The following is an 18,660-nucleotide window of genomic DNA, read 5'->3' as shown; positions in this document are numbered from 1 at the left end:
TCCCATGTGTCCATTCCCATTGTCTTGGTATCCGTCTGTATGCATGTAGAAATAGGTATATATATATATATATATATATATATATATATATATATATATATATATATATAGTTGATATACTTTTTATACCTCTTTGTTGCAGGAAGCTCCTCTTCAGATGCCTTCAGCTTCATCCAATATGTCAGAGCTAGCTTTGATCGACTTAATCTTGATGGCAGTTTGTCAGCTTACACAAGAAACTGCGTTGTTCTGGGATGGATTTAATTGCACCCATACTCTCAAATGAACTCTAAATCATTTAAGATGACGAAATTGGAAATTGACAACATGGAAGACATCACCTCACTTTATTAAAGACGCTGTACTACTTTCAAGTCACTGTGTTTCGCTAGAATCTCAATAACGTTAGAAAAATAAACTTTATAGCAAACCCATGGTCGAGAAGATAATAGTTTACATGGGATTTGCATCAGGAGGAGGATGTGGGTCCATGCCGCTACATACCCAAGTGAGAAAGATTTGTTCCATTCTAGAAACCTGCCTTCTGCCACTTTTTGTTTTCGGCGCTAGTCTTAAAAAATATTTCCTCACAAGTTGCATCTAAGACGTTTCATCCTTGTGGATTCTTCTCATGTGGGCGATCAAGTTACTAGATTCACTGAAATCTCTTTTACATATTTTACAGAAATATGGTTTCTCCCTGGTGTGAACTTTTATATGAGATTTCAAACCTGATGTCTGAATGAATGATTTCCCACAGGTGATGCAGGAATATGGCCTTTCCCCAGTATGGATTCTTGTATGCTTCTTCAAATATGATTGCTGATTGAATGTTTTCCCACAGGTGTTGCAAGAATATGGCCTTTCACCAGTGTGGATTCTTGAATGAAGCTTCAATGATTCTGTCCGATTGAATGTTTTACCGCAGGTGTTGCAAGAATATGCCCTTTCCCCAGTGTGAATGTGCATGTGGACTTTTAAGCCACTACTAAATTTGAATTTTTTTCCACATGTTTTGCAAGAAAATGGCTTCTCATCACTATGGACTCTTTTATGATTCTTAAATGCTGATTCATGAACGAATCTTCTCCCACAGAAGTTGCATACATATGGTTGATCAACACTGTGAGCTCTTTTCACATGGAGAAACAAGCTATTTTTAGTTTTAAAGTATTTCCCACATTTTTTGCACAAACATGGCTTCTTACTTGGAGGAGTTGGCTCCTTGCTTGATGTTAAACTATGTTTTACTCCTTTCTGATCTATGCTATAAGATTGATGAGAGTTGTGAGAGAGAAGCTGGTGGTCATTGCTTGGTTCATCTTCAGCGGTGCTTTTAACTGAGATGCAGCCTAGAGATGTTTCCTGTAGCACAATCAGTGTTTCATCAGTACACGAATCCAGAAGTTGATCTTCACCGTGGTCTCTTTCCTCACAAGTAGGTGTCAACATAAAGGTCTCCTGCTTTGGTTCAAGCTGCTCTCCCTCCTGACTGCTGCAGAGCTCCTCCGGTTCCTCTTTAATCTGTGGAGGATCTGGGTCCTCTTGGTCCAGACTGGTGATCCTCTCCTGGAGACAGAGCTGCTGGTCAGAGAGAACCTCTTCCTCCTTACACACACGTGACTGTGGGATCTCTGAAGGGACACGGAACAAAAGAAACAGAAAAACACACGTTTGAGCCAATAAATACAACCAGTGTGTATGAACCACAACCATCACGCGTCTCACCCACAATGAGAAGACATTTATTGCCACACGTTACACATAGAGGAATTTGAATTGCTGCAAGTTAAGAATAAAACAATAAAATAAGATAAAGTAAAATTAGATAAAGAAGATACAAGCAGGAATAAACAATATATACAGATAAGTATGTCCATATGTTTCCATGGTGAGAGAAACCACTGTGCAAATGTTCCAGGGATGAAGTATTTGGGTCAATGGGGGACTACTGTTCTATTAGTAAGTTAAAGAACAAGTTAAATGGAAAAATGCATCTCCTTTAATGCTTTAAACAGATGTTTCTGAACGTTACTCACTTATCCTGTGTAACCTCACTTCGGGTTTCCAAAAAACCTCCAACAGTCCGCGCTGCCGGTCGATCTCTTCCTGATACTCGACGATGGTTCTTTTAAAAACTCCGAATATTTCTTCAGCAGCAGCAGAAAGTCGCTCGTTGACGAACTCTCTCAAACCCTCAACTGAAGACATTGCTGCTTGGTTACCGATGAAATAATTACAGGCGCTGCTACAACACCGAGCAACACTACAAAGCTCCGACTGGAAACACGAGTCACACTGAGGTTCCGCTTGCTATTATTTTATTTTTCTTCTTCTGGATCAAACGTTTGAGTGACTGTGGCGAGCACGGTCGTCCACCAATTAGAGGATTGCTCCTGCTAACCCGCAGCCTAGTTTATGCTTCTGCGTTTTCAGAGAAACGCAACGTCACACAGATACAGGAGCCCTTTGTGTGCTCCTTGCATGCTTTTTCACCCCTTCTTGCGTATTTGCGTGCGTCGACCAATTTTTCTAGACCAGTGTCAAAAGCTAGGCAAGCGCCATGAAACCCGCAAGGCTGTGATTGGTTTGCTAACTACATCCTTTCCTGAGACTCACATTTCCGGTTTTATAGCACATTACCGCCATTATATTAAAAAAAGATTTTTACAAGAGAATGAATCAGATTGAAGAGCTTTTGTCGGAAGAAATATGACCGCTGATACAACCCGTCATCGGCGGACTATAAGGTAGCGCATGTGCTACTGATCTCATTTCTAATATTTCTTCCCCCTTTTTCACATCACTCCATTGCCAGCATGTAGCAAGGAGACAATATCTCTACCAATGTCCACAAATACGTCATTAATATAATATAGGGCAATTAACACTACCGTCAGGAATCCCATTTACAAAAGCCAATTTCACCTCTTGCTCCTTATGTGTAATTGCCCAATAGTCTCTGTCCTGCAAAACTGGGATTTTAACATTTTTTATCTTGTGGCAACTGCCTCAACCCTGAGGCAGCTGCCACGACATCACGACAACTGCGTCGACTTTGCGGCAGGGGTGCCTCGACACTTGCCGTTTTTGTTTGCAAAATTTGTGACATTTATATTTTATAATTATCCAACATGTGACAATACAATACACCCTTTAAAAGTACTAGTGTTAGTTGTAATTGTTTTACTAATTAAACCGCCGATAAGTGATATAATGGCTTCCCGTTTACGTGCAGCTGAGCTAATACGTTTGAACTTGTTGCCTTGGTAACAATAAACATCTTCAGGAAGCGCCCGGAAGAATGAAAATTGTAAATATTGATAAGAGGCATCGTTCCCATAGATTGTGGCAACGCTCCTATAACTCGAGGCACAGGTCCAGGTAGCTCTCTCGATCGAGTGACCGTTACCTGAACTCGTGGCACCGCTCGAGCTACCTCCCTCCACCGAGGTTAAGGCTCCCTTAGCACTCGCAGCACCTCTCCATTAAACTCCATGTACCAAGACCAGCCGAGAGCTAAGGCTCCCCTAGCAGTCGTGGCACCTGAACTCCGCTCTAAGTTCTTCTCTTGACCGAGTAAACACACGAGGCAGTTGCTGTAAACTCAAGGCTGTTGCCACAACTCACCGCGGCAGCTGCCATAGAGTCAAGGCTGTTGCCACAACTCACCGCGGCAGCTGCCATAGAGTCAAGGCTGTTGCCACAACTCACCGCGGCAGCTGCCATAGAGTCAAGGCTGTTGCCACAACTCACCGCGGCAGCTGCCATAGAGTCATGGCTGTTGCCACAACTCACCGCGGCAGCTGCCATAGAGTCAAGGCTGTTGCCACAACTCACCGCGGCAGCTGCCATAGAGTCATGGCTGTTGCCACAACTCACCGCGGCAGCTGCCATAGAGTCAAGGCTGTTGCCACAACTCACCGCGGCAGCTGCCATAGAGTCATGGCAGTTGCCACAACTCACCGCGGCACCGTAACCTACAACAGGAAGTGCCTCAACGAGTTGCCACTGCCACGATTTGCGCTACACCTTGCACTGAAACCATATCAAGAGACATCTGACCATTTAATCGTGCAATGTATTACAATTTATGCTGTATCTTCTTAATGTGAATGTCATACTGCCATATCAATTATTGGCAAATTATATATTTCAGTTAGCCAGGCTATGACAGTAGTCCCTTTTTCAAAAAATAAAACAAATAAAATTTCCCATTTGTTTTACTTAAAAGGCTTATTCTGAAAGTATGCTTTGTTTCATTACTCTATACATTCTACAGTGTTATTACACATTATTTTATCGCTGAGCATCTATCCTGCTGTATGTCCCTCTCTATTGTTTTAACATTTATATCAGCTGTCTGTCAGTTTCTGGAAGGCATGTTACGATCATATGAACATGTCAACCTCAGTGATCGCATGTAGCACTCGTGAACGTTATTGCTGTCTGATACTTAACCATTTCCTCAGATATAAACATGATCAATAGTAGTGTATTTCTTCTTTTGATCTCATGAAAAACATGTTAAGTGACTAACATTACTACTATGTCCAACATTAATCAAAATGGAAGGAAGTTGCAAAGGAAAAAAAGGAAATCGCGAAGATGGAAGACATTAAATAACTTTATTAAAGACGCTGTACTACTTCCGAGTCACTGTGTTTCGCTAGAATCTCAGTAAAGTTTAAAAAAAAACAGCAAACCCATGGTCGAGAAGATAATAATTTACATAGGATTTGCATGAGTAGAGGAGGGTCCATGCCGCTACATACCCAAGTGAGAAAGATTTGTTCCACTCTAGAAACCTGCCTTCTGCAACTTTTAGTTTTCGGCGCTAGTCTTAAAAAATATTTCTTCACAGGAGTTGCATCTAAGACGTTTCACCCTTGTGGATTCTTCTCATGTGGGCGATCAAGTTACTAGATTCACTGAAATATCTTTTACATATTTTACAGGAATATGCTTTCTCCTTGGTGTGAACTTTTATATGAGATTTCAAACGTGATGTCTGAATGAATGATTTCCCACAGGTGATGCAAGAATATGGCTTTTCCCCAGTGTGGGTTCTTGAATGCAGCTTCAATGATTCTGTCCGATTGAATGTTTTCCCACAGGTGACGCAAGAATATGGCTTTTCCCCAGTATGGATTCTTGTATGAAACTTCAAATGTGTTTGCTGATTGAATGTTTTCCCACAGGTGATGCAGGAATATGGCCTTTCCCCAGTGTGGATTCTTGTATGAAACGTCAATCCTGAGTTACCAGTGAATGTTTTCCCACAAAATTTGCAAGAATATGGTCTTTCCCCAGTGTGAATGTGCATGTGGCCATTTAAGCTACTATTAAATTTGAATTTCTTTCCACATGTTTTGCAAGAAAATGGCTTCTCATCAGTATGGACTCTTTTATGATTCTTAAATGCCGATTCATGAAGAAATCTTCTCCCACAAGTGTCGCATACATATGGTTGATCAACACTGTGAGCTCTTTTCACATGGGACAACAAGCCATATTTATGTTTAAAGTATTTCCCACACTTTTTGCACAAACATGGCTTTTCACCTGGAGGAGTTGGCTCCTTGCTTGATGTTAAACTACGTTTTACTCCTTTCTCATCTATGCTATCAGAATGATGAGAGTTGTGAGAGAGAAGCTGGTGGTCATTGCTTGGTTCATCTACAGTGGTGCTTTTAACGGAGATGCAGCCTAGAGAGGTTTCCTGTAGCACAATCTGTGTTTCATCAGTACACAAATCCAGAAGATGATCTTCACCGTGGTCTCTTTCCTCACAAGTGGGAGTCAGCATAAAGGTCTCCTGCTTTGGTTCAAGCTGCTCTCCCTCCTGACTGCTGCAGAGCTCCTCCGGTTCCTCTTTAATCTGTGGAGGATCTGGGTCCTCTTGGTCCAGACTGGTGATCCTCTCCTGGAGACAGAGCTGCTGGTCAGAGAGAACCTCTTCCTCCTTACACACACGTGACTGTGGGATCTCTGAAGGGACACGGAACAAAGGAAACAGAAAAACACACGTTTGAGCCAATAAATACAACCAGTGTGTATGAACCACAACCATCACGTGTCCTACTGTTCTATTAGTGCGTTAAAGAACATCTCCTTTAATTAAACAGATCTTTCTAAACGTTACTCACTTATCCTGTGTAACCTCAATTCGGGTTTCCAAAAAACCTCCAACAGTCCGCGCTGCCGGTCGATCTCTTCCTGATACTCGACGATGGTTCTTTTAAAAACTCCGAATATTTCTTCAGCAGCAGCAGAAAGTCGCTCGTTGACGAACTCTCTCAAACCCTCGACTGAAGACATTTCTGCTTGGTTACCGATGAAATAATTACAGGCGCTGCTACAACACCGAGCAACGGCTGGGTGTCACATTACAAAGTTCCGACTGGAAACACGAGTCACATTAAGGTTCCACTTGCTATTATTTTATTTTTCTTCTTCTGGATTAAACGTTTGAGTAACTGTGGCGAGCACGGCCGTCCCCCCATCAGAGGATTGACGGGTTGATCCCTGCTCCTGCTGACCTGGATGAGTTAAGATGCTTAACCCCAACATTGCTCCTGTAGCCATGACAACAGTGTGTGAATGTTAGGACTGCTCCGGAATATTGATCAAAAACCCTACTCTTATTTACCCCACAATAACACAAAACAAACAAAACCATAAAATAAAATAATAGAAATAATAATAATACATATAAGTAACCCCTGTACCCCATCCCTACATTTCACTGATATCCTATAAAAAAAAAACTGTGTGCTCTTCAAGAATGCCAACAGTACCCTAACCTGTGCTCTCTCATCCGTGGCCAGTACTCCTTTCAGAGAACAATCATGAATCCCTACCTCCCTCAAACTATTCCTCATAACTTCTTTGTGTCTCCTACTCCCTACATGCTCTACTGACTCCTCTTCTCCACACAACCCTGTCTGGTGTTTCCCCATCATTTTTAGTGTTTTTTTAATGTACAATGACCCAGCCATAACCTTGTCAGAACAGTTTGTTCTCTCCTATTCCCACCTCCAACCCTATTAACTTTGATGCTCTTTTGAATGTGATTGTAATGTCTCCCTTTCATTTCTCTATCCCACCTATCTTGCCACATTTTATTGATATTTGCCCAGTTAATACTCTTGACCTCTGCCTTGCTAATACTAACCTTCATCTCCATGTCCCCTTTCTTTAAAGCCCCTTTTTGCCAGCTCATCCACCCTCTCATTCCCGCTCACCCAAACATGTGCTGGAACCCACAGGAATTTGACCTGACCTCCCTCACTGGTTATTCTTGTGGCTGACTGAAGGACTTCGTACAGTATGTCCTGTCGACTGGTCCACCAAAAGGACCTTATACTTGCTAGCACCGAAGATGCGTCTGAGCAAATCAATACCTTTTCCAGTCTTGCCTTTTCCACCCATTGTAGAGCAACCAGCACTGCCACCATCTCCACTGTGTAGACTCCTAGATTATCAGATGTTCTCCTGTTAATTCCTATTCCTTTATCTGGTACTGCCACCCCAAACCCTGTCACTCCCGTTTCAGGTTTCTTAGTGTGACCGGGGCGGCTGTTTGCCTTATCACAAGGGTGACAACGCCACTTTGGGACTCTCACCCAAAGAATATTAGTTATAATAAAATGGAGCAGAGAAGTGAAGTTCCAGTTTTATAACAACGACATTTTTTATTTACAGGTACATTTCATATTTAAAAAGATGGTCAGTCGAGAAATGGTTGTTTTATTACAAAATATACTCTATGCTTTAAAAAAGAATTACTATACTGGGGTGTTCTACCAGTACAAGGTGACTACCTGAGAGGCCCACAGGGGTGGGGGAGTGAAAGGGAAAAGGGGGCCACCACCAGGTCAAAAAACACAGCAAACAAGCAAAATAAACTGAGGGAGCCTTCCACCTCGTGGGCCACCACCTGTAAGCCTACTATATGCCCACCTGCACTGGCATTGAGGAGGCCCCCAGTATAGGGTTGGTTTTATGTAGGACGAAACAAAAAGACACTAACTTGGAAAAACAAATTAACAATTCATAATCAAAATACTATATAAACAAGGTAACCATAAGTTCACATCTATTTTAAACCAAGGGCAAAAACAGCAGTGACTAGGGCTCTGTGTTGCACCGCCCGAACATCACTTCCTGTCACAAGAGGAAAAAAAAGCTAAATAACTCCAATAAACATTGTCACTGCTAAAAGAGCATATTAAAACATGAAACAATAAGAAAACCCCTGCTTCAAAAACCAGACATACCTTAAAATTTTGCTCAAACAGGCACCCATCTGCACATGGCAAGTGCTGCACCTATGTTGTGGGAGCCCTGCAACAAGACCCCCTCTAGCTCTACTGGGGAAAAACCTTGTATTTAAAGAGCACCTGGTCACACCTGTTAGACATCACCAATTAAGGTGGTGTGGCAAAACAGGCAGGGGGGGAGGGAAAGCTCGACCCATCACATTAGCACCATCCGTATATACCTGTGTGTAGTCCCTATAGACTTCCCTTACATGGCACTCAAACGCAAACTCACATTAAGGTTCCGCTTTGTAGAAACCAGGTATTTGGTGCCACCTGGTACGCCGCTTTTTGATTAATGAGTCACGTGGTATAGCGGCATATACACAATAAAAATTATCCAAAAGCCGCAGCAGGCTAAGACATGAGTGGATCATACTAGAGACGCGTCGCACTGAAGTATTTTTAGATGTTAGCTTTATTACTCCGTTTTACCGAGAAAGAACATACGCCAATCACTTACTTTGCCAGATGCATTTTATTGGTCTAGATAGGATCAACAGCGCTTGCAACTCCATTGAAGTGACGTTAGTGCAAATAACAACTCCGAGTGATGGTACCTGGTGAAAGCGACGATGACGGTCAAAAGAAAGTTTTTCCCCATGCTCACCCTGCAGCCATGCTCAAAACAACCCGCCCCCACAGGTGAACAGACACACACTAATATACACACCACACCCCCTTACGGTGTCGTAGATACAAATGACGTCACACCACATGCACACATACAAACAATGTAGAAGGAAAGAATAATACAAAAGAATAATCAAAACCCGATGTATGGCTCCTACACGTGGTGTTTTTTTGTTCAACGGGGATAAAAAGGGGCGTCTTCAATGTTTGGTTTGGAAAATATCATCTCCTTCATCTCCTTACGGTTGGCCGGTTGGACCAAAAGCGTGGCGCTTCTCCCCATCCTAGCCCTGCTCTTCCTGCCTGGACTCTCCCCATGATCTCCCGGTGTTGCAGCCGGCCGACCGCTTGGTCATCATCGATTTGGGCATTCCACCTGTGGCCGGTTGGGACCTTGGCGTTTGCATTCCTTGCCGAATGGTCTGTGAACTCCCGTAGTTCGAGAACCAGCCTGGTCTTCTCCTGCATATAGCCCAAATGTATGGACTTCAGTGGCAGCTGCAGTGTGTTCTTCCCCAAGGAGACCCGTTTGAGATAGGCACCGTGGCAGCCCCAACCACTTTCGGATGAATGAATTGGCTTTTCCATCCATCTTACTTGCGGTCAATGAGGGGATCTCACTCATTTTCATCTCATTTTTTAACTTCAATTGATTGACGTGTCGGATTCTTCTCATCAACCAACTCGGGAAGATTGGGGAATCCCAACATGGGTCGTCTGCAAACTTCAGGATTTTAACATGGATGGGTCCCCCGAGGTGCAATCGTTGTAGAGCAAGACTCTCCCGTGTCACGCATTAAGCGTGACAGTCACTCATTTCGGTCTTTAGTCACGCACTCCTGCCACACATCCAATTGCTCACGCAAAAAAATTAATCTGATTTTGGTTCGAGCCGCGTAAGTTCCTCTTCGACCTACCCGTCGGCCATAGCGCCCACCCCTGAGAAAAATCTCACTCCAAGGTATTTGGAAAAGTTGAGAGCCCTGGTCTAGAGGGAGCAGAGCAGTGGGCCCAGCACACTTCCCTGGGGGGCGCCAGTGCCTATAGTCCGGGTGCTGGATGTGATTTTTCCCAACCTCACCTGCTGCGTCCTGTTCATCAGAAAGTTTGTGATCCACTGACACACTGACACACAAACCTCAATGTAACAGCTGTGACTACAGTATGTGAATGTTATGAGTGATGGGGAGATGGCACTGTCTATGGCAGCTCGTCATCAGTGTAGGAATGGGTGTGAATGGGTGAGTGAACATGAGGTGTTTAAGCGTTTTGAGCGGTTGGAAGACTAGAACAGCGTTATACAAGTACAGTCCATTTACCGTTTGTATTTCGGCGGGTCGGAACAAACTTATTAGTTCCATACCGCCACCCACTGTACTGGAGTGTGCAGTTTCAGGGTAACCTCATCACTGTTGTAAATTCAATAATCAAAATAATAAACAACACGTAACATCTAAATCCTAAAGCCTAATTCTGTTTCTTTAAGAAATCTTAGTGCCCTGAAGCTCTCTTGCCATTCTTTGTCCGCGGCCATAACTTCATCCAAACTCCACTTCCGTCCCACCGGACTCATCTTTTGCTTTAAGATTTTATATACATATATGACTTATTTTTGCCATTAAATACAGCGTTGAGTTGAGTCCTGTACGTCAGAATCTCAAACTTGACGTTATGACCTCCTCTCTTTGTTACTTCCCTTTGTATGTCTTCACATTTATGTGTTTCTGAATGTTACGTCTTCCTTTGTTGTCTTTTCCCCCACTTCTTCTACCGGACGTCCCGTGACACCTCTTATTAATGATTTATCTTCCCTCTTTCCAAAAGGAATATTCAACATCTTTTCTTTTAGTACTGTCTTTGGAATCATATCTGATTTCTAGTTTCCTTCTACACCTACATGAGCAGAGACCCAGTACAATTGAACATTTATTCAGTCTTTGAAGTCAAAACATAATTAGGAATATTTCCATCACAAATTCCTCTTTGACATCAGGCTGTTTAGAATCTGAACAGATGAACACTCTCTCAGGTCTGACCTCCCAAGATAATTGCTAATAATATAATTAATTATAATATGATATTATCATATTACCGGAAGGCTGCTGTTCAGTTCAGGGAACCATTTCAGAAGGCTACGCACCAGGTAAGCCAAGGCCCGATCTTCTTCCGCTCCTTCTTTCAAGTTTAGAATTCGGAGATTATTCCTCCTACTCCGATCTTCCGTTGATGTAAGTTTCTGTTGAAGTTTCACCATGGTGTCTTTATTTTGAGTGGTAGTTTCTTCAGCTCGCTTCATTCGTTATTGTAGAGAAGTTGTAATCTTACGCTGGGAGACCAAGTCTTTGGAATGTTGATCAAGTGTCAATTTAATGGAATCCAACTGATTTTCCAAACGTTCAAAGCGATCTCGTTGATTTGCTATTTTTGGAGATATGAGCAGGGAAAGCTGCGAGCAACCAGAGCTCTATTCCGCCGTCTTGAATGTGTGTCTCCCACACATTAGAATCTCAATAAAGTTAGAAAAAAAAAAACCTTTACAGCAAACCCATGGTCGAGAAGATAATAGTTTACATAGGATTTGCATGAGGAGGAGGAGGGTCCATGCCGCTACATACCCAAGTGAGAAAGATTTGTTCCATTCTGGAAACCTGCCTTCTGCCACTTTTTGTTTTCGGCGCTAGTCTTAAAAAATATTTCTTCACAGGAGTTGCATCTAAGACGTTTCACCCTTGTGGATTCTTCTCATGTGGGCGATCAAGTTACTAGATTCACTGAAATCTCTTTTACATATTGTACAGTTTCTCCCTGGTGTGAACTTTTATATGAGATTTCAAACTTGATGTCCGAATGAATGTTTTCCCACATGTGATGCAGGAATATGGCCTTTCCCCAGTGTGGATTCTTGTATGAAGCTTCAATGATTCAGTCCGTTTGAATGTTTTCCCACAGGTGATGCAGGAATATGGCCTTTCTCCAGTGTGAATTCTTGTATGAAACTTCAATCCTGAGTTCTCAGTGAATGTTTTCTCACAATAATATGCCCTTTCCCCAGTGTGAATGTGCATGTGGATTTTTAGGCCACTACTAAATTTAAATTTCTTTCCACATGTTTCACAAGAAAATGGCTTCTCATCACTATGGACTCTTTTATGCTTCTTAAATTCTGATTCATAAATGAATCTTCTCCCACAGGTGTCGCATACATATGGTTGATCAACACTGTGAGCTCTTCTCACATGGGCCAACAAGCTATTTTTAGTTTTAAAGTATTTCCCACATTTTGTGCACAAACATGGCTTCTCACCTGGAGGAGTTGGCTCCTTGCTTGATGTTAAACTACGTTTTACTCCTTTCTGATCTATGCTATCAGATTGATGAGAGTTGTGAGAGAGAAGCTGGTGGTCATTGCTTGGTTCATCTACAGTGGTGCTTTTAACGGAGATGCAGCCTAGAGAGGTTTCCTGTAGCACAATCTGGGTTTCATCAGTACACAAATCCAGAAGTTGATCTTCACCGTGGTCTCTTTCCTCACAAGTAGGAGTCAAGATAAAGGTCTCCTGCTTTGGTTCAAGCTGCTCTCCATCCTGACTGCTGCAGAGCTCCTCCGGTTCCTCTTTAATCTGTGGAGGATCTGGGTCCTCTTGGTCCAGACTGGGGATCCTCTCCTGGAGACAGAGCTGCTGGTCAGAGAGAACCTCTTCCTCCTTACACACACGTGACTGTGGGATCTCTGAAGGGACACGGAACAAAGGAAACAGAAAAACACACGTTTGAGCCAATAAATACAACCAGTGTGTATGAACCACAACCATCACGTGTCTCACCCACAATAAGAATTACAAAATAATTACAATATAACTCTAATATGAATTGGTGCAAGTGAAGAATAAAACAATAAAATAAGATAAAGTAAAATTAGATAAAAATATACAAGCAGGAATAAACAGTATAACCAATGTGCAAATTTTCCAGGGATTAAGTATTTGGGTCAATGGGGGACTACTGTTCCATTAGTAGGTTAAAGAACAAGTAAAATGGAAAAATTCATCTCCTTTAATGCTTTAAACAGATATTTCTAAACGTTACTCACTTATCCTGTGTAACCTCACTTCGGGTTTCCAAAAAACCTCCAACAGTCCGCGCTGCCGGTCGATCTCTTCCTGATACTCGACGATGGTTCTTTTAAAAACTCCGAATATTTCTTCAGCAGCAGCAGAAAGTCGCTCGTTGACGAACTCTCTCAAACCCTCGACTGAAGGCATTTCTGCTTGGTTACCAATGAAATAATTACAGGCGCTGCTACAACACGGAGCAACGGCGAGTGACATTAAGGTTCCGCTTGCTTTTAAACCTTTGAGTGACTGCGGGGAGCACGTCGTCCTCCAATCAGAGTCATCAGTGTAAATGAGTGTGAATGAGCGAATGAACATGAGGTGTTGAAGCGCTTTGAGTGGTCGGAAGACTAGAACATCGCTAAATAACGTCGTTCATTTACCATTTATATTTCGGACGGTCGCAACCAACTTGAATAGTTAAATACCGCCACCTACTGTACCGGAGTGTGCAGTTTCAGGGTAACCCTTATTATTATTGTTCCAATTTCAAAAATCCAAATAATAAACAACAACTACTAACGACTAAATCCTAAAGCCTAATTTTGTTTCTTTAAGAAATCTCAGCGCCCTGAAGCTCTCGCGCCATTCTTTGTCTGCGCCCAGAACTTCATCCAAACTTCACTTCCGTCCCACCGGACTCATCTTTTGCTTTAAGATCAGGTATCTGGAATGTTAAAATATATTCATTATGTCCTCAGTTGTAGTAATAATGTAATGCAGTACTGTTCTGTATTATGCATAAGTACCATAATAATGCATATTGTGCACTAAGGTGCAGGCTAAAGAGGACGTGTTTGCATTACTGTTTTGATTGTCCCAAATGTATGGAGGACTAAAAGTGCCACAATTAAATAAATAAACACATCATTAAATAATTGCTTAAATGTGTCATTAATTAATTAAAAATAGAATTAAATACATAAATGTGTTAATAAATGTGTCATTAATTAATTCAAATACAGATTCATGTTATGTAAAATACATATATACTTATTTCACTATTTACATTTACATTTCATGATCCTGCGTTGCAGTGCTTCATGAATTACTTAAAACTGTCAAACTGACCCATCAAAAGTTGGTAGGCGGAACCTAACGCCTGATTGGTTACCCTGTGTATCAAGTCAAGACAAATCAATTCCGGATACTGGATTGATGCAGAGCTACTAAACGACTGAATCCATCCACCCCACCGTGGACAACAAATCTCCACCTGTTGCTAACACATAAATTGTAATGAAACATCTAGAAAGATGCATTGTTTATCTGCTAATATCACTGACCTGATGAGCTTATGGTGGCCATCTATATGCCACAAAGAATTTGGGCCAGGAACAAAATACTGCCGTGGCCAGGTCAGACTGGATTCGCGTTAGCCCCGCCCACTGACTTTGATGGGTCAGTTTGACAGTTTTAAGTAATTCTTGAAGCACTGCAACGCAGGATCATGAAATGTAAATAGTGAAATATGTATTTTTTATAAAATTAATCTGTATTTTAATTAATTAATGACACATTTAATTACACATTTATGTATTTAATTCTAATTTTAATTAATTAATGACACATTTAAATACGCATTTATGTATTTTTTTTCTAATTTTAATTAATTAATGACACATTTAAGTAATTATTTTATTGTGTATTTATTTACTTAATTGTGGCACTTTTAGTCCTCCATACAAATGCTGAGCCGTTTTTTTATAAGAAATAAATAAAGGCTGTCTGACCGTGAGACTGATGTGTCAGCAGCAGCTCGTAAAATAAATATGCCGAAGACGGCTAAAGATGGCTCATTTCTATCGTCCACTCTTTTCCTCCGAATGCAACGTTAGCTGCAAGAATGTAAGCAACACAACTCAACAAGGAAACATATATTACCAAAATATGTACATTACAGCAATGTATTTTCAAACAACACATGTAGTTTATATACAAACTGAAACAACTGATTATGGATTTAGTTGTTTCACGTGTCCCACCACAGAGGCACAGACTGCTGACTTCAAAATCTTACATCAGCGTTTTGCACAATTAATGTGATATTACAAAAAACGTTTTTGTAAATACACTCAACCATCTTCAAATGGATCAGATTTCATATTCATATTAATCTAATCCATGAAGGTCTGAAGCTCTGTAAACCTTGATCACTGCTCTCCCAACTCACTGAAAGTGCTTCGCAGAATGTCAACTTTCTCTCTTCTGTTTTTACTGTCTTCTCTCCGAGCTGCTTTTAAAGAAAAAACGTTTTATTTAAATGGGAGGCTTGAGTTGGTAGGTGAGTGCAGAACGAGTATTGCTGTTGTGACGCCACAGAGGCCCCAGAGTTGCCACGAGGTGCCACTCAGTTGCCTTTGCATGCCAGTGCCATGAAGGAGGATCTTGGCCCTGCTGAAAAAATACGTTTTGAATCTGAAAATCTGCAACCAAAAAATATAATACAGTGAATATCAAAAAATAAATACAAGTGGAGAATGAAAAAAAAATGGATTAAAAAAAAAATGTATAAGTGTTCTTCAACCCGAAAATATTTTTCGTCCAATAATTTTTATTTTAAATAGTTTTGTATTTTTCAATGTTCAACAACAAAACTTTCAGGTTCACATTTTTTTCCCGAATGAACAAAAAGTTTGACCTGGATTTGGCTCCATACCATAATAAGTACACTTTAAGTGCTACAATTGGTTAGTGTTTTAGTCAAGGTATACTTTAACAGTTTAAGAGATCAATTTTATTTGCAGATTTTCCAAGACAATTATTTTCTCAGATTGATAGATGAATACATATTTAAACATTTGCAGGATATGTTCACTCAATGTGCAACAAAGAGGGTTTTATAGTAAAATGCTTTAACTGCAAGTATTCATTTAATGAGTGAACGCTCATCCAGTCGGGTTTCGGCTGGATGGTTATGCCTGTCAGAAGAAGACATTACGGAACATAGTTTTCTCTCACATGCAGCATTCATGTTCCCTTGTAATAGAAAGCTTCAACACTTTTCAAATCAGAAAAATTGCTCAGACAATGTCCTCACAGGAGGTGCATCTACGATGTTTCACCGTTGTGTCTTTTCATGTGGACTCTTAAGCTTCTAGAACATGTGAAACTGCTTTCACATATTTTACAGGAATATGGCTTCTCCCCAGTGTGGATTCTTGTGTGAGACTTCAAATGGTCTAATCTAGGAAATGTTTTCCCACAGGTGATGCAGGAATATGGCCTTTCCCCAGTATGGGTTCTTGTATGCTTCTTTAAATCTGATGGCTGATTGAATGTTTTCCCACAGGTGTTGCAAGAATATGGCCTTTCACCAGTGTGGATTCTTGAATGAAGCTTCAATGATTCAGTCCGTTGGAATGTTTTCCCACAGGTGATGCAGGAATATGGCCTTTCCCCAGTGTGGATTATTGCATGAAGCTTCAATGATTCAGTCCGTTTGAATGTTTTCCCACAGGTGGTACAAGAATATGGTCTTTCACCAGTGTGAATGTGCATGTGGACTTTTAAGCTACTACTACATTTGAATTTATTTCCACATGTTGTGCAAGAAAATGGCTTCTCATCACTATGGACTCTTTTATGCTTCTTAAATGCTGATTCATGAACGAATCTTCTCCCACAGAAGTTGCATACATATGGTTGATCAACACTGTGAGCTCTTTTCACATGGAGAAACAAGCTATTTTTAGTTTTAAAGTATTTCCCACATTTTTTGCACAAACATGGCTTTTCACCTGGAGGAGTTGGCTCCTTGCTTGATGTTAAACTATGTTTTACTCCTTTCTGATCTATGCTATCAGATTGATGAGAGTTGCGAGAGAGAAGCTGGTGGTCATTGCTTGGTTCATCTACAGCGGTGCTTTTAACTGAGATGCAGCCTAGAGATGTTTCCTGTAGCACAATCTGTGTTTCATCAGTACACAAATCCAGAAGATGATCTTCACCGTGGTCTCTTTCCTCACAAGTAGGTGTCAACATAAATGTCTCCTGCTTTGGTTCAAGCTGCTCTCCATCCTGACTGCTGCAGAGCTCCTCCGGTCCCTCTTTAATCTGTGGAGGATCTGGGTCCTCTTGGTCCAGACTGGTGATCCTCTCCCGGAGACAGAGCTGCTGGTCAGAGAGAACCTCTTCCTCCTTACACACACGTGACTGTGGGATCTCTGAAGGGACACGGAACAAAAGGAAACAGAAAAACACACGTTTGAGCCAATAAATACAACCAGTGTGTATAAACCACAGCCATCACGTGTCTCACCCACAATAAGAAGACATTTATTGCCACACGTTACACATAGAGGAATTTGAATTGCTGTATTGGTGCAAGTCAAGAATAAAACAATAAAATGAGATTAAGTAAAATTAGATTAAAAAGATACAAGCAGGAATAAACAATATATACAGATAAGTACGTCCATATGTTTCCATGGTGAGAGAAACCACTGTGCAAATGTTCCAGGGATGAAGTATTTGGGTCAATGGGGGACTACTGTTCTATTAGTACGTTAAAGAACAAGTTAAATGGAAAAATGCATCTCCTTTAATGCTTTAAACAGATGTTTCTAAACGTTACTCACTTATCCTGTGTAACCTCACTTCGGGTTTCCAAAAAACCTCCAACAGTCCGCGCTGCCGGTCGATCTCTTCCTGATACTCGACGATGGTTCTTTTAAAAACTCCGAATATTTCTTCAGCAGCAGCAGAAAGTCTCTCGTTGACGAACTCTCTCAAACCCTCGACTGAAGGCATTTCTGCTTGGTTACCGATGAAATAATTACAGGCGCTGCTACAACACCGAGCAACGGCTGGCTGTCACACTACAAAGTTCCGACTGGAAACCCGAGTCACATTAAGGTTCCGCTTGCTATAGACCTTTTACACAACTTTCGCATTTGTTACCTGAAATACGCAATCGTAAATTTCCTCGTGTCTGGTCAGGGCAACCGCAAACAAACGGCGCAAGCAACGGCGCGAGCATTGTAGCGTACCGGTGTTACGTCCCTACTGGTTTTTGAACCTACTGGTTTGGCTACGCGTGTGTTGTGGCTTTATGCCCTACATATATATATATATATATATATATATATATATATATATATATATATATATATATATATATATATATATATATATATATATATATATATATATATATATATATATATATATATATACTGTTGTAGTCGTCGAGTACTCGCGTAGGTTATCTAGATCGCTGTTAGATACAAAACTCACGGAGACGAGGATGGGGCATGGACCACGTACTTTTTACTGGCGGTAAATTCCATACACCACTGTCAGACCCGAACCAACGATCACAGAACTCGTAGTGACAGTCAAACACAATCGAGCACCGAGTGTTCGATCCAACATACCACAGCGTGCGTGTTTGTTTTACCCCGACAGCGGCAGATGTGGTGACCGATGCAGACAACATCTGCTGCTGTAATTTTTTGCATTCGGCTAACATTATTATCGCTACACACAAGACATTCACTTGGACAACTATACATAACAAATTAGTAATGCTTCATTAAAATGAGACTATAATGCTTTAGTAAGGTATTCTATATCATCTATACTCTCAC

The 18,660-nt window shown here is 41.2% G+C and overlaps 4 protein-coding genes across 5 annotated transcripts; all 4 read right to left on the bottom strand.

Annotated features, from left to right (window-relative positions):
• Window positions 1-140: 140 nt before the first annotated feature.
• LOC119197714 (zinc finger protein 391-like) lies at window positions 141-3,533 on the bottom strand. The gene is made up of 2 exons (XM_037454259.2): window positions 2,040-3,533; window positions 141-1,634 (listed from the first exon to the last, which is right to left on the bottom strand). The coding sequence occupies exons 1-2, from the start codon at window positions 2,209-2,211 to the stop codon at window positions 601-603; spliced, it is 1,206 nt and encodes a 401-aa protein (XP_037310156.2). The 5' UTR covers window positions 2,212-3,533; the 3' UTR covers window positions 141-600.
• A 1,288-nt stretch (window positions 3,534-4,821) lies between these two features.
• LOC119197711 (zinc finger protein 664-like) lies at window positions 4,822-6,415 on the bottom strand. The gene is made up of 2 exons (XM_037454256.2): window positions 6,150-6,415; window positions 4,822-5,991 (listed from the first exon to the last, which is right to left on the bottom strand). The coding sequence occupies exons 1-2, from the start codon at window positions 6,319-6,321 to the stop codon at window positions 4,874-4,876; spliced, it is 1,290 nt and encodes a 429-aa protein (XP_037310153.2). The 5' UTR covers window positions 6,322-6,415; the 3' UTR covers window positions 4,822-4,873.
• A 4,143-nt stretch (window positions 6,416-10,558) lies between these two features.
• Window positions 10,559-13,233, bottom strand: LOC119197713 (zinc finger protein 239-like). Its single transcript, XM_037454257.2, has 2 exons — window positions 13,048-13,233; window positions 10,559-12,687 (listed from the first exon to the last, which is right to left on the bottom strand). Exons 1-2 carry the CDS (start codon window positions 13,217-13,219, stop codon window positions 11,741-11,743), a joined length of 1,119 nt encoding a protein of 372 aa, XP_037310154.2. The 5' UTR covers window positions 13,220-13,233; the 3' UTR covers window positions 10,559-11,740.
• Window positions 13,234-15,614: 2,381 nt separating this feature from the next.
• On the bottom strand, window positions 15,615-18,657 carry LOC119197710 (zinc finger protein 664-like). 2 transcript variants are annotated; one of them, XM_037454255.2, is made up of 2 exons: window positions 18,338-18,657; window positions 15,615-17,235 (listed from the first exon to the last, which is right to left on the bottom strand). In XM_037454255.2, exons 1-2 carry the CDS (start codon window positions 18,540-18,542, stop codon window positions 16,121-16,123), a joined length of 1,320 nt encoding a protein of 439 aa, XP_037310152.2. In that variant the 5' UTR covers window positions 18,543-18,657; the 3' UTR covers window positions 15,615-16,120. The 2 variants fall into 2 exon arrangements, with proteins under 2 accessions (XP_037310152.2, XP_062421705.1); XM_062565721.1 differs by lacking the exon at window positions 18,338-18,657 and adding an exon at window positions 17,650-18,144.
• Between the last annotated feature and the right edge of the window lie 3 nt (window positions 18,658-18,660).

Source organism: Pungitius pungitius, chromosome 11 (assembly GCF_949316345.1).
Source record: "Pungitius pungitius chromosome 11, fPunPun2.1, whole genome shotgun sequence".
Taxonomy (NCBI): Eukaryota; Metazoa; Chordata; class Actinopteri; order Perciformes; family Gasterosteidae; genus Pungitius; species Pungitius pungitius.
This window is presented reverse-complemented; position numbering and strand designations above follow the sequence as displayed.

Excerpts from the sequence above, each read along its gene's own strand:
- LOC119197711 (XM_037454256.2), bottom strand. The coding sequence starts at position 6,321 with ATGTCTTCAGTCGAGGGTTTGAGAGAGTTCGTCAACGAGCGACTTTCT. Across the intron at positions 5,992-6,149 it reads ATTGAGGTTACACAGGATAA|AGATCCCACAGTCACGTGTG; the intron begins GTGAGTAACGTT and ends GTGTCCCTTCAG.
- LOC119197713 (XM_037454257.2), bottom strand. The coding sequence starts at position 13,219 with ATGCCTTCAGTCGAGGGTTTGAGAGAGTTCGTCAACGAGCGACTTTCT. Across the intron at positions 12,688-13,047 it reads AGTGAGGTTACACAGGATAA|AGATCCCACAGTCACGTGTG; the intron begins GTGAGTAACGTT and ends GTGTCCCTTCAG.
- LOC119197714 (XM_037454259.2), bottom strand. The coding sequence starts at position 2,211 with ATGTCTTCAGTTGAGGGTTTGAGAGAGTTCGTCAACGAGCGACTTTCT. Across the intron at positions 1,635-2,039 it reads AGTGAGGTTACACAGGATAA|AGATCCCACAGTCACGTGTG; the intron begins GTGAGTAACGTT and ends GTGTCCCTTCAG.
- LOC119197710 (XM_037454255.2), bottom strand. The coding sequence starts at position 18,542 with ATGTTAGCCGAATGCAAAAAATTACAGCAGCAGATGTTGTCTGCATCG. Across the intron at positions 17,236-18,337 it reads GAATTTACCGCCAGTAAAAA|AGATCCCACAGTCACGTGTG; the intron begins GTACGTGGTCCA and ends GTGTCCCTTCAG.